At 39.6% G+C, this 26954-nt stretch overlaps 1 protein-coding gene across 24 annotated transcripts in view; it reads left to right on the forward strand.

Annotated features, from left to right (window-relative positions):
* Window positions 1-26954, forward strand: part of FNBP1 (formin binding protein 1) — a 122056-nt gene that overhangs the window by 17553 nt on the left and 77549 nt on the right. For all 24 annotated transcript variants that reach the window (XM_070518536.1, XM_070518537.1, XM_070518544.1 and 21 more), the window contains exon 2: window positions 24853-24968. In XM_070518536.1, coding sequence (XP_070374637.1) covers window positions 24853-24968 — 116 coding nt within the window. The remainder of the gene's footprint in view (window positions 1-24852; window positions 24969-26954) is intronic.

The following is a 26954-nucleotide window of genomic DNA, read 5'->3' on the forward strand; positions in this document are numbered from 1 at the left end:
TGTTAAAGAAGCAAAATTGGGGAAAGAAAAGTTTGATTTCAAAAGCCTGATTTATTTCTGCTTTGTTTACGTATTTTTGAATAGGCGACACATGTACGTGGTATGTGTTTCTCCAGTGACCCCCTCTCCCTCTATGGAGGCAACCACTGTTACTAGTTTCTTGTGAGTTCTTCCAGAGAGCAGAGCTGAGTGTTTATAAACAAATGCCCCCCTCCACACTGATGTTAGCATACCCATCACACTTTTTGGTACCTTACTTTTATCACTTGTAGTAATCTTGGTGTTTTTTTCCTTAGCTGCCTCATTCTGCTATTCTATTGTATGGATATGTTGAAATTTGTTGTGGTCATTTCAGTTGTTTTCAATGTATTTTCCTATTAAAGATAGTAGAAATTAATAGTTTGATATGTGCTGTTTTGCATATGTGTAAGTATATGCAGAGGATAAACACCAAGATCTTGGACAGGTCTGGCCAAACCACCCTCCAAAGAGAGTCCCACACTAGTGCTCTCACCAGGCATTTATTAGAGTTTCTGTGGTCCTGCATCCTCCCCGACGGTGTGTAATCAAACGTTTTAATAGCTGCTAATCAAGCGGGTAAAAAGTGGTATTTCAGTGTAGTTTTTAATTTTCATTTTTCTTTTCAAAGTTTAAGAACATTTCTTTTCTGTAAACTGTTCGTGTCCTTGATTTATTTTCTCTTAGGCTGGTGTGGGTTGTGAATGTGCTTTAACAGTAAGGAGGCTTCATGTCTGACGTGAGGTGACTTCATCTTAGGTATTGACATAGGAAGAAGCTGGAAAAAAGAAGTTAGGTTGAATTTGATCTCCAAGAATGTTTTATTGGAAAACAGTCAGATTTAGGTAAACCGTCTCTTTTTAACACCTTACCATTCTAAATTTAGATTGACTACCATACGTGTGTTCTTTTTTGTCACACCCTTGTTGAAAAAAATATCTTTTAAAACAATAGTTTATAACCATAAAACTTGGTATACAATAGCAGCTATTTTTCTAAAAATTGAGTTTATTCTTGGTATAAAAAGGAGAGTGCTGCTATTTGTCTGACATTTTTATTCTTGAGGATATTAAAACAGAGTATGTCGTTCTATACTTTTGGACCCAAGGCTTTATAAACTCATAGTAAATCTGCGCATTTCCTAGTTGTAATTGTGTAAAATATGCCTGATTAGTATATCAAGCAGTACTCTTAACAGTAAAAGTAAGATAGTCCTTCAGTGTTATTTAATATCTGTACACAAGAGCCCACGTGCCTGTTTATGGGTTCTATATTTTAAAATATTTCTGTGAAAACTGCAAGTTACTCATTTTTACTATGTCCGTTTTCCAAGTTAATAGATTTAGCGTTTATCAAACCTTCCTTGGGAGCCGAGCTCCCTGAGGACGAGGTTTTTTATTTGGTTTTGTTCAGTGCTGTGTCATCGGCATGTAGACTAGAACCTTGCACACAGAAGGCCCTCAATACATGAGGCAATTGCCAAAACTCCAGTAGTCTTGGATTTTGCCCTTTGACAGCACACCAGTTCAGGCTCTTACCTAATTCATGTGACTTCCAACATAGATTTAAAAAGGGGAGAGAGGGGGCAGTTTTAAGAAAGATGATAATAAAGATTTACAGTTATTTGTATTTATTGTCGCAGAAGTGGGGAATAAAAGGAGATTGTTTCCCAAAGAAAATATACAAATGGCCAACGAGCACAGGAAAAGATGCTGAACATCATTAGTTATTTGGGAAATGCAAATCAGAACCATAATAAGGTACTGCTTCACACCGGCTAGGATGACTATAATCAAAAAAGTGGAAAATAAGTATTGGGGAGGGTGTGGAGAAATTGGAACGCTTGTACATTGCTGGCAGAAGTGTAAAATGGTTCAGCCACTGTGAAAAACCATTTGGCAGGTCCTCAAAAAATTAAACATATAATTACCATATGATTCAGCAATTCCACTCCTAGTTACAACCCTAAAAGAATTGAAGATAGGTGTTCAGATAAATACTTGTACAGGAGTGTTCGTAGCAGCACAATTCACGATAGCCAAAAGGTAGACACAACCCAGAAGTCCGTTGACAGATGATGGATAAACAAAATGTTACATAGCCACACAGTGGCATATTATTTGGCCATAAAAAGGAATGAAGTACTGGCATACGCTACAACTTGGGTGAACCTCGAAAACATTAAGCCTAGTGAGAGAAACCAGACACAAAGGTCACATGTTATGTAATTCTATTTATGTAAAATATCCAGAATAAGCAAATCCATAGAGACAGAAAACAGATTGGTGGTTGTCAGGGGTTGGGGGGGACGAGTAGGGAGTAACTGCTCATGGGTACAGATGTTTACTTTAGGATGATGAAAGTAGTTTGGAACTAGATAGAAGTGGTGTGCATAACGTTGGAAGGTATTAAACGCCACTGAATTGTTCGCTTTAAAATGGTTAATTTTATGTTAAGTGAATGTCACCTCAATTTAGAAGAAAAAAAGATAAAAACCAAATTGGTACTGGGCATCTGAGTTATCTCTCAGATGGCAAAGAGCTGAGTGGGGAAGCTCCCTGGTCTTTGGACATTTAAAAGCCGGTGTAAACGCTGGATGAAACAATTGATCTTTAGCTCCTCAGAGGGTTCCACAAATTTTCTTCCAAGTAATTAAAGGATTGCTGTGTTATGTTTGAACTCTCTTTAATGATTATCTAAATGTTCTTGTTGCAAAACAGGTTACAAGGGTATATTAGGTGCTATTTAAAAATACACCCACAACGTTAAACCAAACTCGAAGAATTAATTGGGAATTGTTCGCTCTGCAAATTAATTTTCCACCAAATCAGTTGTTAAGCTATCTGCTAAAACCAGTATTTAGTGGCTCTCAGTCAAGTTGGCTAATGGTGGTGTTCTCCGAGCAAGTGGGAGGCGTGAGCTGAAGTGGAAGAGAATGGAGTTCCCAGAAAGCGGTCAAGGTTGACTTTTTACACCTTACTGTAATTACAGTGTGTGACTGGAAATAACTATTTGGTTCTTTTTTAAAGCCACTATAGTTAGATTGACTATAAACATCATTCAATTTACCTGTGCTGTAACTCAGTTCCACAAACATGTATTGGGCAAGACACTGAGCTGGGTGCCGTGCGGGAAACAGGAAAACACTTGACAGCTGTCCTTAAATTTAATAGGGGTGAGACTTCTAGAAATTGCTGTAATAATTTTTCATTAGCTAAAAACCCATCTGTGCTGAATGACCAGTTTTATGTTATCTTATATGAGAAGTGCTTTGAAAAAGTAGCCAGCAATTTGACATTGTTTTGAAGAAGTCTTTTTTTTTTCTTAAATAGAGATGGGAATCTATATGGATCTGTTTAACAGTAGTTTTAATTAGTCTCAGTAATAGAGATGTTAGAACTAAATTTGACTGTGCGCCGACACCCACAATCTACAGGGACCAATCACATTTTATGGTCTCTGTTGTTCCTACAGTGGGAATGGCGGGCTGAAAGCTGCCTGCCACTTGAGAAAATGGCAGCTTTTCAAAGTTCTTGAGTGCTGACCTTCCTTGCATCTGTTAAGGCATTCAGAGCAGAGTACAAGAAACTTAAGGTTTGAATTGGACTGTAGCTCTGCAGAGCTGGCCTAGCATATTAATTATCTATTCCTATTGGTAACTTTGGGCGTTGTTACTCAGTTCTTAGTACCTTTTGGTTTTATGTTGGTGTGAGGTCGTTTAAGTGTTACAGAAACAGTTTTAAAGTTATTATTGTACTGTTGGTCTCAAGTAGACACTGCTTAGTAAACCACAAAGGAAAAAAAACCCCCAACACAAGAAAAGTTAGAAGGCGGTTCTAAAGTACCCTTATTAAATGAGAAAGTCCATGTTCGTGTGTGTCGCTGATGTGAAAATAAACATACGTCGCCTTGTCTCCTAGGCAGAGTCGCTGCAGTTGAGGCCATTTGTATCACGCTCGTCTTTTGACAGCCAACAGGAATTTCCCTCTTCGTCTTCACATGTAGGAATGCGATGAAAACATGGTTCTGTTGCCTAAAAAGCAAATTATCAGAACAGCTTTAAAAGGGACTTGTAGTGGTTACTTTCAAGTTCTGTAGCCTTTTTTTTTTTTTAATCTAGTGGGGTCCTGTGAAAATAGTCCAGTGTTTATGTACATAAAATCAGTATTGTGCATTTGACCACTTGAAAAACTTTGGGTTTCTGTCTGGCCAGCCATCACTCTGAAAACCAAAATAAACAACAAAATAAGCAGGGGTGGTGGTGTTTCTTTCTTTCTTTCTTTCCAGTTAATTATTGCCAAATCTGAATTTATGTGGCAGATTTGGGCTCCAGATGGAACAGCCGTGATGATCTGTTTTGGAACTTTACTCATTGATTTTTATAAACATCAGAGCAAATTACAAAATTGATATTCCGAAATATTTTCTTAAATCAGTCCATGGATGTATCTCTCATCCAAATCATTATTAAACCTGTGAAGACCTTCTATGAAACCAATGCAATCTAATTGTCAGTTTAATCCAAAAAAATCAGCTTGGCTGGTTTATGTTGGCTTTTGTCTGGGGAAAAAGATAACAATTTGATTGTCTTTTTTGGTGTATTATTTTGCTATTGCTACCTAGCAAAAGATGATTCTTACTTGCTTGAAATAAAGTCCCGACTTCAGAAGGCAGAATTTCCAGTTTGTAGAAATTCTCCTGGTACAATTTAGCTACATTGTATTCTCCACCCCCCCCAGCTTTATTGAGATGTAGTGACATATAATATTGGTAAGTTTAAGATGTACAGCGTGTGAATGTGACACACGACTATAATGGAAAATGATCACCACCAAAGGTTAGCTAACATCTCCATCCTGTCACATAATTACCATTTGTGTTTTTTTTGGTGAGAACAGTTACGATCTACTCCCTTAGCGACTTTCAAGCATGTGATACAGTATTATTAGCTACAGTCACCATGCTGTGTATTAGACCCCAGAACTTATTCAGCTTCTCACTGGGAGTTTGTGCCAGTTGGCCAACATCTCCCCATTTCCCACACCCCCTGGTCCCTGGTTGCCACTGTTCTACCCTCTGTTTGCCTGAGTTCAGCTTTTTTAGAGTCCACACTTAAGTGAGATCGTACGGTATTTGTCTTTCTCTGTCTGACTTACTTCACTCAGCATAATGCCCTCAGGGTCCATCCATGTTGTTGCAAAGGTAGGATTTCCTTCTTTCCCAAGGCTGAATAATATCCATTGTCTATATATACCACATCTTTATCCATATGTTCTTATTTTTAGTAAGTGGTAAGTGACCGTATATAAAAGTGGGCTCTTTTGACTGCATTAAATAACCCAGGTATTCTCTATATGCCGTATGTCAGGTCTAAAAATAAAACTTTAAGGTAGTGAAAATTGCGGTGTACTTCAGTAATTCTTTCTTCTTTCTACAATAATTTTTGATTAGCCACGTATAAGATGGCATTTGAATCTCTCAAAACTAGAAATATGTTCTTAAGTTTAAGAAATTTCTCATTAGCTCTTGAGATATTATTGAACTAGTACTTTTGCCAAGAGAGTCATTCTTTCTGTTACGTTCTGGGGGAACACAGGGGTAAGCACAAACAGAGAGGGTGTCTGCCTGCCCTCACAGAGACTGCTCATCAAATAACTACCCAGATAAATGTGTGCTTCTACTCTGAGCGATGCCGGAAAAGAAAGGGGCATCGACGTCCTGAGGCCACGTGTTGGGGAGCCAGCTACGTCGAGGGAATTGCAAGAGGCGTCCCTGGAGAATGCATGTTGTCTTGCTAGTTTAAGCTGTCTTTACAAATACTGCCTGAAAAAAAAAATTGCACAGCATGCCTACAATTTACCACACATTACATTATTCATAATTCTTAAACAAAGCCTCCAGGTCCTTTTTGTTCATTGGCATTTCTTCTAAATGCCTGAAAATGCTGAGAGAAAGATCCAAGAGAATGTTTCCTGAATTTTGAGGAAATCCTGACTTTTCTAGGGGGAAGGGGGTGTCAGTGTGATTTTCAAATAGTGCTGTAATTGTTTTGTTATCAGTGTTGCTTTTTAAAATAAAGCAATAAAGAGAAGAATCCTAGGAATAAAAAAGAATCTCTTTTTTGGAAGGTAAAATATCGCTGCAGACCTGCGTGGGAGGTTCATAGCAGCTTTATTGATAATTGCCAAAACTCGGAAACAACCAGGATGGCCTTCAGTAGGTGAATGGATAAACAGACTGTGGTACCTGCAGACAATGGAATATTATTTGGCAATAAAGAGAAGTGAGCTGTCAGGTCACCAAAAGACATGGAGGAAGTTTAAATGCATATTGCCAGGTGAAGGAGCCAGTTGGAAAAAGCTGCATACTTTCTGATCCAACTCTATGACCTTCTGGAAAAGGCAAAACTCTGCATACAGTAAGAAGATGAGTGGATGCCGGCGGGGAGGGGGAGCGAGGAAGGAACAGATGCAGCACTGGGGCTTCTTGGGGCAGAGAAACAACTCTGTTTGATACTGTCGTGGTGGGTACCTGACCTTATTCATTGGGCAAACACAATTCATTTGGGTATAACACAAAGTGAACCCTAACGTAAACTATGGACTTTAGTTAATAACGTATCAATATTGGCTTATCAGTTATAACAAAGGTACCACACTAATGCAAGATGTTAATAATAGCAGAAACTGAGGGGCGAAATAGATGGGAACTCTCTACTTCCTGCTGTTTTTCTGTAAACCTGAAACTGCTCTAAAAAAATAAAGTCTATTAATTAAAAAATAAAATATCAGTGCAGTAAACTAAGATCATTAAGTAACTTATTATGTCATTGAATATGTTGTTGGCACTATGAGCTGTTGCAAAGGAAAAAAAAAGTCTACAGGTTTTTTATTTTAAACTTAAAATAATCTGCATTGGTTCTTTTCATGACTTTAAAAAGACATTTTTTTTTCCAGAGGATAATGTTTTACTGATGTATGATTTTATACAATAACGTCTTTCTGAAGATTCTGTTTATAGGTTAAATGTTTTCTGTTTTTATAAAAGAGAAAATGAGGTTATATTCTCAGGAATACTTAAGAAATTCAAATTTATAATGGTTTTAAGTTGCAGTAATGAGGCTGTGGTCTGCTCACGGGGTTGGGCTAGATTCCTATTGACATTAACTTTTAATAAGTAAACAAACAAGTAAATCTTCAAGCAAAATTCTATGTTGGCGGTGTTTTGGGTTGCTGAGATGAGAACAAGATTAACTATTTTAAATCTTTCTGAAAGCAAAACTTGAACTTGACTATTGTTTTAGTTGCTGTTTATAGTACCACTGATTATTATGATTATAAAGAAACCTCATCTTGTATTGTTGGAATTTATTTCCCTTACCTGGAATAAACATAGGTGTATAATGCTGTGGAAATTTGCATTGCACTCCCTGAAGGACATAGAAAAATGTCATAATTTTGTTCGGTATTTTGTAAGATAAAATCTACAGTAAACATTTAAAATTTTACATTGTAATATTTGCAATGAACTTCACAGTTGAATATTTGCAAGTGTTATGACTGTCTTTAAGAGTGGGTAGGAGGCCCAGTTCCCTCCTGTCCATTTGAAAAGTTCAGATACACACACCTACCCAACCCATAATGGTTGATAGATTTTTGACTCAGGTGACCCCCACACAATGCCCTCCCAGCCCCCAACAAGGCAAATGAGCCTTCCAGTGTTACCAACTTCTTTCACCAGTGTCTTTCTACTCTTTTTCCATCTCCACAGAGATGAGTTCAAATTCTAATTCCACCACTTCCACCTTGCTCTGTGATCACACGTCAAAAAATGGACATGGTACTGACTATACCATGGGGTTGGGGGTTGGGGTACAGAAAGATCTCAGGTTCATCAAGAACCGAGCACAGTGTGGACAGCCAACAGTAGAAGAAATCAAGAGCAAGGATTGTCTTAAGCAAATCGTCTAGAGCAGTGGTTAAGCACACAGCCTCTGGAGCTCTGGGTTCAAATCTCTTCCAGTTAATAATTGTGTGGCCTTGAGCAAGCCCCTCAACCTTTCTCTGCCTCATTTTACCCATCTCAAATAAGGGGATATTAACAGTGTCAGCCTCATAGGATGGTTTTGAGGATTAAATGAAATATGTAAAGTGCTTGGCATAGAGCCTGCACATAGGAAGGACATTAGAAGTGGTAGCCATTATTATTGTTATCGGGGACCTGAATAATCTAAACTCAAGAGACAGGGAGCTCAGGATAGATGATGTCTGCTTCAAATGAATCTTTACTTGTGCTTGGAAAAAAAAGGAAAAAAACTAGCCCAATTTATGTTGACAACAAAATAAGATACATTGGAATTAAACTCTTAACACCCCTGCCAAAAGATGTAGGCAGTTGCATTCACTCTGTTGCTTATCTAGAGTTGTCAACATCTCCTGGACCAGTAAAATCTCTTGCATTTGCATAATGCTTTGAAGAATTCCTGAAATATGGGCACTTCCCTCTGAATTAGGGGTTTCCTGTGGTCCTGACCACAACCCTGAAACACTGGGATTTCTGCTCTTCACTCAGGGCTCTGGTCACAACCACCGGCAGCCTGGGCTTCCTCACCAGCTCACGCCATGATGAACTGCTGTGCGGAAAGTGGGAATGGACTCTAGGGATAAAGATGGTTTTACCTACTCTTTTAGGGTACAAGTGTGAATCATTGGCTCTGTTATGATATTGCTATGATGCTTAACGTGTCAGCTACTAACTTACTCGGTGCCAGTTTTAAGCACTTTACACTATATGAACTCATTTTATGTCCCAACACATTGGTACTCTTATTGTGTTTCACTGCCTCATTTTTTCTTTCCAGATCTCGTGAGAGTCCATCTGGCTCCTGAAACCCAATCCCGTTCCTCTAAGTACAGGAGAGTCTGAGAAATGTGGTTCTCAGCCTTCCAGCTTTGATGATAAAGCAGAAACTTAAAAAGGGTGGAAAATGGATACTGAGAGTCAATAAATAACATCAGTACAGTTTCACTATTCTCAAAGTATTTCAATGACTTCCCACCTCACTCCGAAGTTCCTTTCAGTAGCCACCATGGCCCCCTGTGGTCCGGTCCAACGTGATCTTTCTGACTCGTCCGAATAGTCTTCCTCCTCTTCTTCTTCCTCCCCCCTTCTTGCTCCTCCTCCCCCTCTCCCTTCTCCTCTTCCTCCCTCTCTTCCTCTCCCTCTTTCTCCCCCTCCTCCTCCTTTCATTAACTTTTTTTAATTGTAAAATATACGTAACATAAAATTTGCCTTTTTAACCATTTTTAGGCGTCCAGTTCAGGAGTGTTACCTGTGGGACTGTTAGTACCTTTACTTGTGGATGAGGCAGCTGTAACACAGACGTGAAGGACCTCACACTGCCAGCGAGGCGAGGTGCTGGGGCTGGGGCATGGGCCCGTCTAAGGCCAGCGCCTCGGCGCCTCGTGCTGCAGAATCCACAGCCTCCCCCACCCTGCAGTGAATGCTCAGGATGACAGGCAGGGCTGCACATTTGTAGTCGACTCATTTTGGTTTGTTTTGAAAGCATAGCGTTTAGTGTGTTGGTTATGTTAGCAGTTGCCCAAAAGAAATCTGTAGCATGGAAATGGGAGCTCAAAACATCGAAATAAGATGAAGCTAGAAATAATTTACAGCCACTCAAAAAATAGGGCCAAACATGGTGGATTTTCTTTGAAATAGCTAATGTTTACTTTTAAAACGTGAATAGCTTTTAGTTATTGAAAGAACTGACTGCCCACGTATAATTAATGAAAAGAAAACACGTGCTAGGACTATAGGTCTCTAAGCATTTAGCTAGTTCACATTCTTTGGCAACTGTTTGGGGAAGGCAGCCATGTACTAGAATTTTTTTTTTTTTTAACTTTTTTGCACCCCATCTCGGGGACTTGAGAATTCCTAATGCTATGATTGGAAGTAAAGGGAAAAAAATTGTCCTCTTATAGATGTAAAATTTCATGTTACTGCATGCTCTTCATAAATGACATTTTTCGTAGCTCCAAGAGAGCAGGGAGTTTTTCTGTTGTGCACAGTTGCATCCCCAGCACTTTGCAGAGTGGCTAGCACACATCATCCTGGAATCCAGGATAATAAACTACATATGTGAACTAAATGGACTCTGGTCATGGGCTAGAAGGAATTAAATCATGGGCTAGCAGAATTCCAGTGATGGCTGGAGAAGTTTCCATTAACTCATTCATTCGTTCAGCAAATACTTATTGAAGGGCACCCACGGGGTGTGTGCCGTGTTAGTGTTGACCGATGGTACAGGATGTGGTGAGCCAGGCACAGATGAGGTGTGCTGAGCAGAAGAGGTAACTGGTATTCAGACTATGGGTGAGAGTGCCCAGCGCACCCTTGGTAAAGGGGTTAGTGTGAAGGTAGCAGCACTTGGCAGTAGATTTAGAAACGCAGAGGAAAAGATAGTTGAAAATGAATCCTGGATTTCTACTTAATGTTGCATGACATGTCACTAGAAATGTTTTTCCTTTTAGTAAAAACATCAAACTAGAATAAAATGGTAATATTTATGCTATTTTATCGTGAATTACTGCCTCGAAGGAAATGGTAATTCAGTAAAGTCAAGGTAGAAGTTACTTCCAGAATAGATATTTCCTTATGTTACTTCCTTAGGTGTCTTTAAAATAATAACTCATGGGGCTACTGGCCCCGTGGCCGAGTGGTTAAGTTCGTGCGCTCCGCTGCAGGTGGCCCAGTGTTTTGTTGGTTCGAATCCTGGGCGCCGACATGGCACTGCTCATCAGGCCACACTGGGGCGGCGTCCCACATGCCACAACTAGAAGGACCCACAACGAAGAATATACAACTGTGTACCGGGGGCTTTGGGGAGAAAAACGAAAAAAATAAAATCTTTAAAATAATAACTCATTAAATTAGTATTGTACTATATTGATAATCAGAAAAAAAGGCTATTGAAGAAAATTTGGAACATACAGAGAAATGTAAAATAGTGGGGGAACCCTTATAGTTTCTAACCCCCTGGGGTAACCATACATTTTTATGTCTGTGTGTCAAAATATACATACAAATTCCAAGTCAGACAAACTAGGAAAAACATTTATACCAAATATGGCCGAGTTAAACCTTAATATATAAAGAGCTTATATGCAAAACAATAAGATAAATACAAAGTTTCTAATAGATAAATGAGTCAAGATTAAGAAGAGACCAGTTACAAGAGGAAATTCCAAAGGCTAATGAACATGTATAAAAGGGTTAATTTCAGGAATAATCAAAGAAGTGCATAATACAGCAATTTGCTTACCAAATAAATAAAGCTTTCTTCTTCTTTTTTTTCATTTGTTTTTCGTTTTACAATCAGTAATATTCAGATCTTATCAGGGTTCAGTAAGAGAAGGATCCTTGGACTCTGTTGGTGGATATGTAATTGGTTCACCTTTTCTGGAAAAGACTTGGGCACAGGCAAGGCCTGTTTTCAGCCAGGATGCCTCAGCACAGCTGGCCTCTCTTCTGATTGGATGGGGAGTCTGCTGTTGATTGGTTGTTAAATATTTTGACTGTCACCCCTGCTAATAGGTGTGAATGGGCTTTACAGTGTTCCTCTCCAGGCACCTAGTGGTTCTTCTCATGGGACTGTCAACTGAATTAACCTTTCTGAAATTTCTTTATAGCTTTGTACAGTAAAGATCTCCTAGAATATAAGCTCTATGAGAGTAGAGAATTTACGTCTTCTGTTTGTTCTATGTCCTCAGTTCCTAGAACAGTGTTTGACACATGGTAGGTGCCCAGTAAAACATTGTTGCATGAATGAATGGATGAGTGTGATTTGGGCTTAGAGGAGAAACACAACATATGTTGCTTACTATAATATATGTTTTCTTAACCTTTGTAAACATTTTATTTGAGGGAAATTATCTATTATAGTCCTGTAGTGGTATGTGAAAAATATTTTTAGCTTTTAGACAGTAAGAGTCCTGGATTTTTTTTTTTAAGTTTTTTTCCCCCAAAGTGTGAAGTCTTTTTTGCAATCAATAATAAATCCATACTTGGGTATTAAAGGATGCCCATTTTTTGAAGAAGATTTTATATTTTTTTATGGGAATAAAATAGGAAGTGCATCCATTAAGGAAAAAGTAATAGTTCAATACTTTATGCAATAGATTTTTCTATTGATTTCTTTCTTTTCTTTCATAAATGTTTTAACTTCGTTTTTGATCTCCAGTTGGCAGAGGTTCAAAGGACCTTAAGTTTCTCTAATACTGAAGATTTTTCCCATCAACCCAACTGTAAACTAACAATTAAATGTTAATTATGGAATATTACAAAAGAATGTATGAAAATGTGTATGTATAGAATGATGTATACAAAAGTAGCAGTAAAGGGAACACTCACGAACATTCCACCCGGTAAAGAAATAGAGCATCGCTCTGCCCCAGAAGCTCCCTATGGCCCCTTTGCGATCACATTCCCTCTTCAAGCTCCCCAAGCTAATTGAGTGTTATCCAGAATTCTGAATCAAAAAATATTCTTTTGTTTTTCTTTGTAGTTTTTCATCACTTCTGAATGTATCAGTAGACAATACGTTGCTTAGGAATCTATACAGAAGTTGAAATACTATGATGTACTCCTGGAATTTATATAGTGTTGTAAACCAGTGCTACCTCATTGTTTAGTTTTGCCTGTTTTGGGGATTGATATAAATGGAATCAGATGGACAGATGGGTTGTTTTTGGTATTTTGTGGCTATGAATTATGCTGCTGTACACATTTCCGTGCATGTCTCTTGGTTCACATGACCAAGAGTTTATTGTCTAGGTCCTAGACCTTAAGCTGTATGTCCAGTAGAGGAATTGCTGCATTGCACGGGGGCACAGGTTCACCTTTACTGGATAAAGCCAATCCGTGTTTAAGGTCCCCAGCAGTGTACGAGCTGGCCTGTTGCAACACATCCTTGTTAATCCTGGGTGTTTTCTGACTTCAAATTTTTGCCAGGCTGGTGGGTCTCATTTCATTGTACAATGACATCTCATTGTAGTTTTAATATGCATTATCTTGATTACTAATAAGGCTAAATATCATTTTATGCTTAAAATTCTTATTATTTTTGCCCCTTTTCCTATTGGATTATATCATCTTTTTAAGAAAATCTATTTGAAGGAGTTCTTTCTATATTCCAGACACTGATCCTTTCTTTCTTTCTTTCTTTTTTTAAAGATTGGCACCTGAGCTAACAACCGTTGCCAACCTTTTTTTTTTTCTGCTTTTCCTCCCCAAATCCCCCCAGTACATAGTTGTATATTTTAGTTCTGGGTCCTTCTAGTTGTGGCACGTGGGACCCCACCTCAGCGTGGCCTGACGAGTGGTGCCATGTCCACACCCAGGATCCGAACCAGCGAAACCCTGGGCCGCTGAAGCGGAGCGCAAAAACTTAACCTCTCGGCCCGAGGGCCGCCCCAGCACTGATCCTTTCTCGATCATGTGTGTTACAAATACCTCCTCCCAGTTTGTCTTTTATTGTTTTACGTTCCTCATGGGATCTTGTCATAAACAGAAGTTTTCAGTGTTCGTGTAGTCAAGTTCATCAATTTTTTTTCTTTATGGTGCATGCTTTTTTGTGTCTTATTTGAAAGTCGTTTCCTACCTCAAGGTCAGAAAGATCTTCTTCTCTATTGTCTCCTGAAAGTTTTCTAGGCTTGCCTTTTATAGTTAGGTCCTTATCCTACTTGGAATTAGTTTTTGTACATTGTAAGAAATTGAGGTTGGATTTTATTCTTTCCCATAGATGCACAGTCATCCCAGCACCTTTGATTAAACAGCCCGTTCTTTCCTCATTGGATGGTGATGATGGTGATGATGGTGATGATGGTGATGATGGCATTAACACTTCCTGAGAGCTTACTATATGCCAAGCCGTGTTCTAAGCATGAGATAACTTGTTTAATCCTGGTAGTCACCCTACAAATAGATCCTGCTGTTATCTCCATTTTTTAGATGAGAAACAGAAACACAGAGAGGTTAAGTAACCTGCTTCATGTGACATAGCTGGCATGTTAAAGAGCGAGAATTCAAACCAATTTGTTCTAGCTCCAGACCCCAGGCCCTTAGGCATTAGGCTCTCATCTTTTCTATACAGTTTTTTTTCTTTTCTTTTCTTTTCTTTCTTTCTTTTTTTTTTTTTTCTTTTCCCTGGGCCTGTTCCTGGCCTTTCTGTTCTTCACATTTGCCTATTTTTCTATCCCTGGCCAATACCGCACAGCCCTTAACTAACTTTATAATGTGTCCACATGCAGCGTGGCGGTCCCCCCAGCTTGTTCTTCTTCGGGAGTGTTTGACTATTGGTTGACCTTTGCAACCCCATTTAAACCTTTGCATTATGTTCTTCAAAAACCTGTTGGGATTTTAATTGGAACTGCATCGAATCCATAGACAATTTGGGGGAGAACTGATATATTCACAATATATAGCCTTGCAATCCAGGAATGTGGTTCATATCTCTCCACTTCTTCTGGTTTTCTTTAATGTCTTTTAATAATGTTTTATTGTTTTCTCCGTGACAGTCTGGTGCATCTTTTGTTAAGCTTATTTCTGTCTAGTGGCAATTTTTCGTGCTATTGTAAATGATATTGTTTCTAAAATTTCATGTTCTGTTTGTTGCTGATGTCCAGAAAGCAGTTGGGTTCTCTCTGTTGATCTTATAGCCAGCCATCATGTTAAACTCTTAATTCTAATAATTGATCAGCGGACTCTTCTGTCTGTGCTACATAGTTAGTCATATCATCTGTGAATAATGACAGTTTTATTTCTTCCTTAACAATCCTTATACTTTTTATTTTTCCGGTCTTGTCTTATTGAGCAACTCGTTTCCCAAAATTAGGTCCACAATCCGTTATCCAAAATGGTGTGGAATGAAAGGTATGAGCACGTGTGATGAGTGGAGGTTATAATCAGGCTCGGGTGAGGTTTGTCACTAGGTGAGTTAAGAAAAACCTTTTGGCTTTCAGGAATTTTTTGATTTTGGATTTGGAGGAGACTGTGAACCTGCCTTAAGATGGTCGTAATGGCTCTTCTCCTAGCGTTTAGCTCAATAAATTATTTTAAAAGCCGGTCTTTATATCTGATTATTCCTTCCTGTAAAGCCTAGTCTCTCATCTTCATTCCTCCTCCGAGAATGTCAATGCCAAGATGTCAACTGGTTTTGGAATGCAGAACTAAAATAAATTATATCTTATAATATTAAGAGGACAAATAACAAAATCTTACATTTATCGTATTTACATACCTTATGTCCTTTGATTTTCTAAGAACCTGTTTTGAGTAGGCAGAGACTGTCTGCCCTTTTTACAGATAAGGAAACCGAGGCTTAATAGAGAAAGAATCTTGCCCGAAGTAACAGGACGTGTAACTACTGACGTCAGAATTTGAACCCAGGTCCAAAGCTCTTCCATTATCCTCTCCTGCTTAGGAATGTTTGGCAAGATGGCATTTAAAACTTCTGCTAGGTCTGGCTTATTGGTCTACGTAGAAGAAAAGATTGATCAATAAGGCTTTTGATTTATCTCAAAAATGAGGTGTCTCTTCTTTAGAGGACTATGGGGCCATGTGTAGCAAAAAACTCTTCAGAATCATAAAGTGTATCCCTAAAACTCATTAAATAATTTAAAAACACAGCCTGTAAGCCACAAAGAAGTCTTAGAAAGAAGGATTGTATTAGTCGGCAAATGCTCACCGTCATTTCTCAGTAAGAAATGGTTGATGTATTGCAACTTATTGGAAAGAGACATGGGTGTGTGGGTTAAACTGCAAGTAACAAAAGACCCAAAGAAAAGTGGCTTAGACAATAAGGACACATTTTTTCTCACCTCACAAGGAGTCCAGAGGCAGGGAGTTTCCGGGACTAGTGTCGAGGTTCAGTAATTTCATCAAAGATCCAGGTGCTTTCCATCTTGCATTTCTGCCATTCCTAGTGCATCTGTGATGCTTCCTCCTCATGGTGACAAGATGGTTGCAGCAACTCCAAGCATCACAGGCAGCTTTGACCATGTCAAGTAAAGAAGAGGAGGAGTTTATTGAGGAGGGTAACCTTTCTCAGTAGCCACCCGTAGATATCCCGTACATCTGGTTGGCCAGGGTGATGTCGCATGTCTATGTCGTAGCTGCAAGGGGGATCTTGCAGTAGGAGAGGTGCTCAACCCAAGAATGGGTAGGAAATAGCTGCTGGTTTGTCAGCCAACAGTGTCTGTCCCAAGGGATATCTTACAGAACCAGGGGCTGGAAGAACAGACTAGTCTCACAGAGGACTTGAAATCAGCCGGTGGAAAGCTCACAGGTACAACCATTTGGAATGCTCTGCATAATGTTGTCTGACATCTCTGCTTTGTTCTTCGTCTCTGCAGACTGGTGTTTTCTCTCTCATTTGGCGTGCACAGGGACAGTTTTCACCTGTTAGCTCCAACACCTGTTCCCAGAGAGTTTCTGATTGGTCCGATCCACCCTGTCTTGTGGGTTCCTTGGGTCAGATGTTCAACGGTGGCAGTGGGTTGAGCGTTGGGATCCCATGTCTTAAAAAGGGACAACACCTACGTGTTTGCTTAACCTTCTTAAAATTGGAGGTTAGTTAACTGCTAAGTCTTTGGAAACTCCCTTTCATTGGTGTTAACTAAGTTTCAGGTGCCAGGGCTTTAAGAAAACTTTTTTCCTATGACATTTTTGTAATATTTTGCACCCCCCCACCCCCCGCCACACACACACCCCTGGAAATATTTATGGAGTTTAGAAATAAGCCAGGACTTTAAAAATCTGGCTTTTTCTTCTCATTAAAAATTTAGCTTGTATTCTTTGCTCTTCTTTAGTCTTTGTGTTGCCTTCAAAGTTCTTCCTGGTATTTAGAGTGTAGCGGCCTCCTCTCTCCCTCTCCCTCCTTTCTTCTGCCCTTGGGTTGGTCTTGAACTTATTTCCTGGAGGAGAGAATCACCTGCGGATAACCATGCGGGATGTTTGAGGTACAGCTGGTTCCCCGGAGCTTAAAGGAACGCAGGACAGCTGGAGGAGGGAGAGGTGACTGAACTTGTGCGTCTGCTGCCTGAGCAGGCTCAGTACAGCAACCAGTTCATACTCAGGCTTCCTTGTCCCAGCTGCTGCACAGAAACCAGCAGATGAATGAGGAGATCCCATTTCCAGGTCGAAACCAAACGCTAATGATACCGGACATTTGTGTTAAGGATGTTCATCTCACAATCACAGCTTAACTAAGCCCCCTTGCCTTCTGCCACAATGAGACAGAGTCTTTTTCCTTACAAAGAGCAAGATTTTGCTTTCTGTGATTATTTCTGTTTCTCATTAGCGTTGATTCAGCCCTCCACAATTACAAGTTAGACCCAGCTTTCTGAACCCAGTTTTTCTAACTTCATCATCCTTAATACTTTTCCTCTTCTATGTAAGGTATTTGACAATGCCTATCTGGAGGAGTAATTTTTAAGATTGCTTTAAAAATTAGTGGGATTTCTTTTTTAATCAAAAAACGTAAGCTCTTTAAAATGTTTTTTCCTTGAAAATCTTATTCTTGGTGATCTCTGTCACTCAGCCTGTTTGGGGCAGTTACAGATGTTTGTTTTTGTTTGTTGATTGCTTGTACTGTATCCAAAGGAACCGAGAGGGGAACTGAAACTGACTAAGGTGTTCTAAGAACCTTGCAATAGGCCAGAAGCTTATTGCGGCTTCTTAAAGGAATACATTCTGTAGCAATTTCCCCTCCAGGTCTCATCTGCTCAGACGGCAGTATAGTATAATTCTGGTGCTTTTTCTGCAAGTTATATTTTCTACCCTCTCTTTTCTTTTCGGGATGCAATGTAACATGGCATCACATTTGGCGTAGGACATCCCAGCATCCATCACCCAAGTCTCCTCCTTTCTGTGTCCTTCCATTTGTTGCACAGCCAACGTCAGCCTCCTTATTGCCCTTTTGCACAATATAATTATTGTTATAAAAGTATGAAAATGCAGCTTTTCATATTCTGTGTGCCTTTTCCACATTCTTTGTATCACTAACTTCATATGCTGTTGGATTTTTTTTTTTAAGGTTTTCTTTGGGGTTTTTTTAAACTCATGCATATATTTTCATCTTGTGTTTGTTTACATTCTTACTTCTTGTGTTTAAAATGCAATTGCTGGAAAGAACCATGAACATAGAATAATTCCTTAGTGTTTTCATTTTCCCGATAAAGACAGACTTAGACTGTGGTTGGCAACAGTAGATGTGCCCGAATTTCTACCTGTCTTTATGGCAAGTTGTAGACTTTCATTTTAAGGAAATTCTGAGTTCACTAAAACTTGTGTGCTAGTTAAAATCCATTGTAGTAGCTTGACTGTCCAACCATGACCCTGTGATGTTAGAGGCCCTCCTTTGTCAGTTATGTGACAGGTTATTGCTTTAGGAGCATTTTCAACCGAGGGAGAACACCACCCTAATTCACAGAACCCATTTCAGAAACAGCCAGTGAGTACGAAATTTTACAGAATCTGCATCTGCTTGTATCGTCAAAACATAAAGTATCTGTGCTCCTTGAAATAAACCCTCTAATGCTGCCACTCTTTCTGTGGGTAAACCCTGAAGTCACTGTGGGTAATGGTTTTTCATCACTTCAAGGTGTGATGCGTTTATGTTGAAAATATATATTTGGATATTTCTGCTTTTAATTTAATGAGAAAAATTCTTAATTTGCCCGTGGAAATCAATTGAAGTCTTTGTTAAAAGTTCGAGAAATAGAATTTTACGTGGTATTTGTGATGACACATTTTTGTTTCTAAAGCTTTCTAAAACTTTTTTGTTCCTGTATATACAGCTACTTTAATAGTCAGACCCAAATTGATTTTTAAAACATTTTAAATGGAGGTTTTGTTACATTTATATTCTGGGTAAGTCTATACCTTCTGACACTTTCTCCTCGAAGATAAGAGGAAGCCGATACCGGCAGTATCATCCCCAGGGCTTCTGTTTAAAAAGAGCCGTTTAAGGTCTGCTTTTCAAAGTGCCCAAGTTCTGAGGAAAGTGGGTTTATCCAAAGTTAGAGTATCCTAAAACAGGGGTGCAGACAGCACACACGGAAGTGGATCCAGGAATGTGAAGGGGATAATTCCATCCCCGGAGCGGGTCACTTGCTGTAGAGGGAGGGATTCGATCGTGGGGGAGAGCTGGCCTCAGGTCCCCTGTCTCTGAGTCTGAGCCGCTTACACAGAGGAACTGTAGCAGTTTCCTTTCTGACTAGATTGGCTGATTCCAGGGGTTTTTGGATTAGTGTCGGTTTAGTGTGCTTCTCAGTTACAGGAAGTACCGTGTGAAAAGTTGACCTCTTCTTTGCAGAAGAACTTCCTTGTGGCTGACTTGGATCTTCTCACCTCAAAAGCTTTTCTGACTGTAGCTCCTGTGTCAGCTCTTTTGCATAATTTGAAAAAAAAATCAAGATTTCAGAAGACTTCCTGAATGGCCAAGAATAATCATTATCTACTGACCTAGAGAGACTAGTCATAACACCGACTGACGGGTTTATGCTGTAGGCAAAATCTGTTGGTATTGGACTTCGTGATTCTGTAAGAATTCTGATGAAGACATGATGACCCAAACGAATGCCATTCTCCATACTTGTTCTGGTTCGGTCTTCAGCGCATAAAGGAGCTTAATCGCAGCATAGTACATAAAACCAGGCCTAAAAACGATTGTAAAATACAGCAGTTGTATGTTGATTAATGCAATCGCACCTTCCTTATTGTCTTCTCGGCTTACTCAGCCTCTCACAGCTGAAAGCTCCTGGCACGAACCTTTGGTTGTTTTGAATTCTAGGTCAAGCGGGGGCATTACAGGGGTTCCTGGAAGGTACCTGTCAGGCTGTAACCAGCTACTTGGAAACATCCATTTGCAGTCCTCTTGGCAACTTTACATTTAATTGTTGAGTGTATATATAGCACGCACTTATAAATTAAACATCATTTTCCATTAGGTCATATATTATCTGACTTTCTTAATCTTTGGCAATATGCAACTTTAAAATAGAAATCTTAGAGTATGTGCCATGTGGTAGTGGGTCATAAAGTGTGGTCCCTGGACCTCTGGAAGTTCCAGAAACCCTCTCATGGAGCCCACAAGCTCAAAACTATTTTCACAACGCTCCTAGGACATCGTCTTTTGTGCTGTGTGTGTGGACATTTGCAGCGATGGTGCAAGAGCAGGGAGGGTAAGACTCCCGGCGCCTTAGCGTGAACCAAGGCAGCGGCTCCAAACGGGACTGGCCGTTACTGTATTCTTCACCTTCAGCTGTTAAGAAAATGAGTTTTATCTAAAAATGTCCTTGATGAAACAGTAAAGATGACTAATTTTATTAAATCTCAACCCTTGAATAGACACCTTTTTAATAGCGTGTGTGACAAGACGGGCAGCATGCCTAAAGCACTGTATTGCTTACCAAAATACTTTAGTGATTGTGTTGTGAGCTGAACTAGCTGTTTTTGTCATGGGCCACCATTTTTCACTTCAAAGAGCCATTGCCAGACAGACTCTTGGGCATTTGGCAGACATTTTCTCAAAAAGGAATGAAGTGAGCTTGTCACCTCAAGGAAACAACTGAGAATACTTGTTGCCAATGATAGAATTCTAGCTTTTAAGTGAAAATTCGAATTTCGGAAAATTTCTATTTGCCACTGTGACAGCTTGATAGCCTCCAAATATTTAAAGATTCCTCAGATAAGATGAGATAGGTAGTAATATAAAGAAATGTGATTTTTTAATATTTTATTATGAAATGTGTCAACACTTGGAAGATCTGCATGTGTCAGTGAAGTAATATTTTCTAAGTGACCAATGCATAATGTCAGACAGTCATGTGCCGGTAAATGATCCATTCAAAATGCAAGATAGACCAGTGCATTTTATTGTAACTGAGGATGAAAAGTTCATTGCTATGGTTTCAGATTTCACATTGCAACCAGCCATTAAGAAACGACTTTGTCAAGTTTTAGTGTAATATCAAATAAGAATATCCACAACTACCTAAAAAGGCTGTTGAAATACTCCTCCGTTCCTAACTACATATCTGTGTGAAGTCCTATTTTTTCTTACGCTTCAACCGAAATAAGGAGTCATGCCAGATCACATACAGAAGCATCGATGAGAATCGAGCTATCTTCTATTGAGCTGGACATCAAAGAGATTTGCAAAAACGTAAAACAACGCCACTCTTCTCGCTATTTTTTTTTTTTTTTGTCTTGGAAAAGAAAGTTCTTAAAAGTTAAAAAATATGCTATTTGGGGCCGGCCTGGTGGCATAGTGGTTAAGTTCACATGCTCCACTTTGGTGGCCCAGGGTTCATGGGTTCCGATCCCAGGTGTGGACCTAACGCCACTCATCAGGCCATGCCGTGGCAGCGTCCCACATACAAAATAGAGAAAGATGGGCACAGATGTTAGCTCAGCAACAATCTTCCTCACCAAAAAAATATATATAACAATAATAATAATAATGAAATAGATGATGTATAAAGAGATTGTCTAGGTTATAGTTAAACCTAATAAAAAATTTTTTAAAGCATATGCTATTTACATTAACATTTAGTAGATTTATTATTGTTTTTAAATGAATTACTAAATGCTTTTAAAAGCTCTCCGTTTTTAATTTCAGATGGAAATTTAATTTCAAATTTTAATTTCAGTAAATATTGATAGCTATAACCCGTATAAACAAAACCTCTTTGAGGCCCTTAATGATTTCTAAGAGGGCAAAGGCACCTTCAGAACCGCTGTCATGTGACATCAAACAAGAAAGGAGGCATTTTTTTTTTCTCTTTCTCTCTCTCTTTTTTTTATTGAGGTATAATTGACATGTAATGGAGGGGATGCATTTTTTATAATGGCACCATCCCCAAAGTAGCAAAGACTATTTCTTTAAAGAGCCATTTGGAATATTTGCTCACAAAGGAGTCTTTTCAAGATTTGGAGTTTTTTTCCATTAAGTTTTCCACATTTTAGTCAAGAATGTAAGTGGGTTGATTAGTTTTTCATCTGTTTTGAATTTTCTTTTAGCGGCTGTCAGGAAAGTCTATCCCGTGGCCAGCAGGGTGACGGCTACAGGGCAGCATCCTCAGAGATGTTTGCATATAGCATCGAAAGAACTATACTGTATTCCCAAACGAGTACTAGTTTATTTGTTGCTAAGTTTTTTTATTAAGATCTTCTATCTTCTTTGTACCTTATTTTACTAAGTGCCTTACAATAGCTTGCATAATGTTCTTGAATACAGATAACTTTATTGAAAACATATTGTTGGTTTGAGGCCAGTAATTTTTAAGGTGGACTCAATTCCAACGTAGATTTTTTTTAAAGAGTTTTGGTATCAAAGGCTGTTGCTTTATGTTGTGTACATTAGGGCTAAAAAGGATGGCAAACTAATGCAATAGGTGAAAATATGTAGTTAGATTATTAACAGGACAAGAGTGACATCTAAGAGCAGATGGTCTTTGCAAGTTTTCAAGGAAACACTTAGAATTGCTGAAGGTAGCTGAGGCCCCGAAGATGGGAAACAATCCAGAGAGAGGGCTCGCTAATGGGGGGGTTTGAATAAATAGGATCGCTATGAAACTAGATTTACAAAGGCTCACCTTTAGCAGAAAGCTTTGAGGAAGCCGGGCTCTAAATAGCCAGGAACGATTTGTAATCATTACTTGAATACTTTGTATATTTGCTTCCTCAAGTACTTTAAAGAGACCTACAGTCTTGTTTCCACTATTAGTTTGCTTGACAACCCTTGTCTTTAGAGATTACATAAATAAACAATCTTCCTGTACTGCGTTTCTTGAAGTGGAGGCTAGGAGTTTGTGGAATGTATTATTGAGGACCGAGAATCAATGAAAACCTTAAATATTTGTCCTTATTGTTTATGATAATATTAAAAATTCTTAGGTATAAAGGCAAACATTTTGCCGGGATTATTTTTAATGAGAAAAGCATTCTAGTAAAATAAAAACCCTGACTTCTTAAGTTGATGTTTCTCAAACTGTTTTATGGGCCAGGGTGGGAGTTAGGTTGGGGAAATTATTTCTCTTCAGAAAAGCGTTTCTCAAGGTGGAGAAAAAGTGTTTTTGCCTCTGCTGCCTGCCCACTCCACCCAAATCTGACTTACACAGAACGAAGTTTACTCGGTTTACAGTTTGCACTGCTTTGAATGGAAACTGAAGACGCTCGATTTACAGAGCGAGCCGAGGGTGAGGCTGAAGGTCACTGTTAGGTTGCACATGCTGACAGGATTAAATTGCGGCTTTGTACTTGTATATTTGATTTGGCACTTTCTCGTTTTACATGACCGATCTGTGAAATTAGGCGGGGATTATTTCTGCATCTTAGAGGCAAATGACTAAAGCCTTGAGATGTTCGGTGGCCTTTCTCTGTGAAGCCCCAGGGCTGGGCTAGAACCCTCATCCTCAGTCACCGTTACCTCTCACGGGCAAACTTTCCATCTGTGCCTCGTCTCGGTTCTCTCGTCCCCGGGATGGCCTGCTAGCTCTCTTCACTTTCCGTAGCCTTGCTGGGCTGTCCTTCCGGGCCTGGCCCGCAGAGCTGCAGTAGGCTTTGGCATTATCATCCTTGGCTGTTGCTTCAGATCCACTGGCTCACGGGCCTCCCTCCTTGAGCTCTGAATAGATCTGTGTTTCTGACCCTCTTCTGGACATGTCACTCCCTTGTTCGACGTGTCACTTCATCCCAAACTGTTGTCCTTCCGTCTGTCTGGTCACAGGAAGGAGAAGGGAGTCACCCTAGAATCCTCTGTCTCCTTGGCATCCCTTTCCAGCCTCCTCATCCAGTCAGTCACTGAGCCTGCTTGATTCTACTTGTTAAGTGTCTATGAAATGCTTCCCTCTGCTCCCATTTCCTCTCGTCTAGACTTATTTAACAAGCTCCTAACTTGCATCTCTTGGTGATTCTAGACATATCTATCATCCTGCCACACCCCCTTGCAAGCCCTTCAGTGAGTCACTTGTGCCCTCTGGAGAGACTAAGCTCCTTAGCTGGGCATTCGAGGCCTTGGGTGATGGTCCCCAGTCTTTCTCTAGTTTCATCACCCACCACCTTGCCCCCTACCCCCGCCTTGCGCTCCAGCTGGACGAGTCCCCCTGACTCCCGGAAGTCTCCATGCCTTTGCATTAGCTGTTGCTGGAATCCCCACCCCCTCTCATTCTTCCAGAGGAGGAACCTCAAGGCGCTCTGCAAGTTGGGGCTGTATTTCTGTTCCTTTGGGTTCCCCAGTTCCCAGCACCATTCCTGGCACGGTGTAGGCTTGCTATATGTTTGGATGTTTGGATAAAGTCCCTGTGAGTCATTGTATTTATTTGTTTGAAGAAAGCAATGTTTTGTAACTCTTCTCCCTCCCATTTCCTTTCCCCAAATTTCACTGAGCTGTTTTGAATAACTCCGAGATAACAGTTAAGATGCTGATAGTGTGGCTGAGTTAATGTGGGTGTGCGTTTCACCTCTCTGTTTTTGTATCTGGAAAAGACATTTTCTGTTGTACTAGGACCTTAATTATATCCAAAAGCCATGTTTCTAATAGGAATAGGGAACGTGAACAAATGGGTCAGAGTTCAGTCCCCCAGGCGGTTTTTCAAACCAAATTTGGTAATGTTGATTCAAAACTGCTCAACAAAAAAAACACCCAAGTGCAATCATGGAAAATGTTGGAACTGCTTTCTACGTAGCAATATATTGTTGAGAGAGTCGTTCACTGAAATTATGTTAATCACAGAGATAGGTTATAAACTGTCTCTGTTTTTTTTTTAACAGGATCAATTTGACAACTTAGAAAAACACACACAGTGGGGAATTGATATTCTTGAGAAATACATCAAATTTGTAAAGGAAAGGACAGAGATTGAACTCAGCTATGCAAAGCAACTCAGGTAAGTTGATATTGAGAAGGTTATTTGTTTATTAACTGCAAAATGGAGGTAAGGATAACTTATATTCTCATTTTATAGTATAAATGTATAACCCTTTAAATATTTCTTTTTCTCTTTCATGTAAGGTAATATTTCCATAGAAACAACTGTTTTTACGTAGAAGATTAATTTTCATAGAACAGTAAACATAAAAACTAAGTTATTGCTTTTAGGCTCATTTTTTTTTAAAAGGATATTTTCTGAATTTGGGAGCAGCTTATTTTTTTTTCAGAAAACTTTTTATTGAAACATATATACAGAGAAGTGTCCAGATCAGAAGTGCCTGGCTCCATAACTTGACACAGAGTGAACACACCCATGTAACCAGCGCCCAGGTCAGGAAAGAGAAAATTGCCAGCTCGGACGCCCCTATGGCCCCTCCTGGTTCACCGGCCGCCCCCCAGGCTTGACACACTCTTGATTTCTAACAGCGCGGATTCGTCTCGCCTATTTTTGAGCCTTATGTGAATATAATCATTTATTATGCACAGTTTGCGTTTGGCTACTTTTTGTTCTGCGTTGTGTTTGTGCGGTCCATTCATGTTCTTGCACGCGTGATAGTTTGTGTCTTTACATTGCTGTTTCGTGTTTCTGTGGGTGAGTGTGTTCATCCCCCACTGTCACCGGGTGATTGCTCATTTCCAAATTGGGGATATAACGAAGTGCTTCTACAAGCATTCGTTTTGACACAAGGCTTTCGGAGCGTATCTGTACGTTTCCGAGTGTCCACCCAGGAGTGGAACTGCGGGCTCAGAGGCTTCCTGTGTGCTCAGCTTTAGCAGATCGGATCACACCGTTTTCCAAAGTACTAATTCACGTTTCTTCCAGCAGCGTGTGGGAGGTCCGGGGAGCAAAGTTTTAAAAGTATTTTGGACCTCTTACATCTTTAATGGTGAAACCATCCAAGAAATTTGTGTTTTTGTGTAAATTGTTTAGAAGTTGTCTGTAGAACCGAGCTTGAACTTGAAGTGGCATGCAGAGTCTTTGATGATTTCTGGTTTGGTTGAATTGGTTTGTGCAGATTGCTTTAAGACTGGTTAAAGATCTAGATGACTTTCGGATTAGAAACATTTCATTTTAACCTAAAGAGCATCTGCATAAGGGGTCTGCCATGTGTCATTGAAAGAACGTGGGTTCTTACAGGGCTGCTGGTGGTAGTGTTTGTAAATAAGCACCTATGTGGTACATATGGGATATTTTTATGGATGACAAGTTTTGTTTCCATTGAGTAAATAAAACATACAACGTATGGCTCAATGAAATAATTTTTATAACTCACCGAATCCAGATGAATTTCTACTGCCCCTTGTGTATGTCAGCCTCATTAATGCGTTAAGGCTTTCAGAACCGAGATAGGAAGAGAGAATGAGCTGTTTCATGTTGATTAGACTGTCAGCCATAAAATGTTGCCTTTCACGTGAAAATGCGTTACATAAGAGCTTTAGCCAAAATAAGGTCTCACCTTATGGGTTTATCTGTATTCGTTGTCCGTTTATCTACTAGCATACACTCCTCTTTGCTGGTGCCTTAGTCCACTATCTCGTTCTGCTTTGGAGGTTTGTTATTAGATGTCGTTAAGTCGGTTCTCAGCAAGTTTCTGCATCCCTTCTGTGTCACGGAGGGAAAGTGCCCTCTTAGCTCCCGGTCTGGACTGCACCTGGCTCCTCGCCCTACTCGTCACCCTAGGAGAGGGAACTGAGGATTTAGGTAACAAAATGGGAGGCTTTTGCAAAAGACTGCAAATCCCAATGTGGGTTTAGGGTAAAATCTAATAGCTCTCCACTGACCATTTTACCGTGTTGTAGATCGTGTTTCACATCTTGAAATAAAGTATCAGAATTACTGCTATGATTGTAGTCTCCTGGGAAGCACTTTTCCTGAGATTCAAATATTAACATTTGTTTCATTACATCCCTGAGAAGTATCTAAATTTGTACTTGTTGGGAG

This window comes from Equus asinus, chromosome 10, assembly GCF_041296235.1.
Source record: "Equus asinus isolate D_3611 breed Donkey chromosome 10, EquAss-T2T_v2, whole genome shotgun sequence".
In the NCBI taxonomy this organism is placed as follows: domain Eukaryota; kingdom Metazoa; phylum Chordata; class Mammalia; order Perissodactyla; family Equidae; genus Equus; species Equus asinus.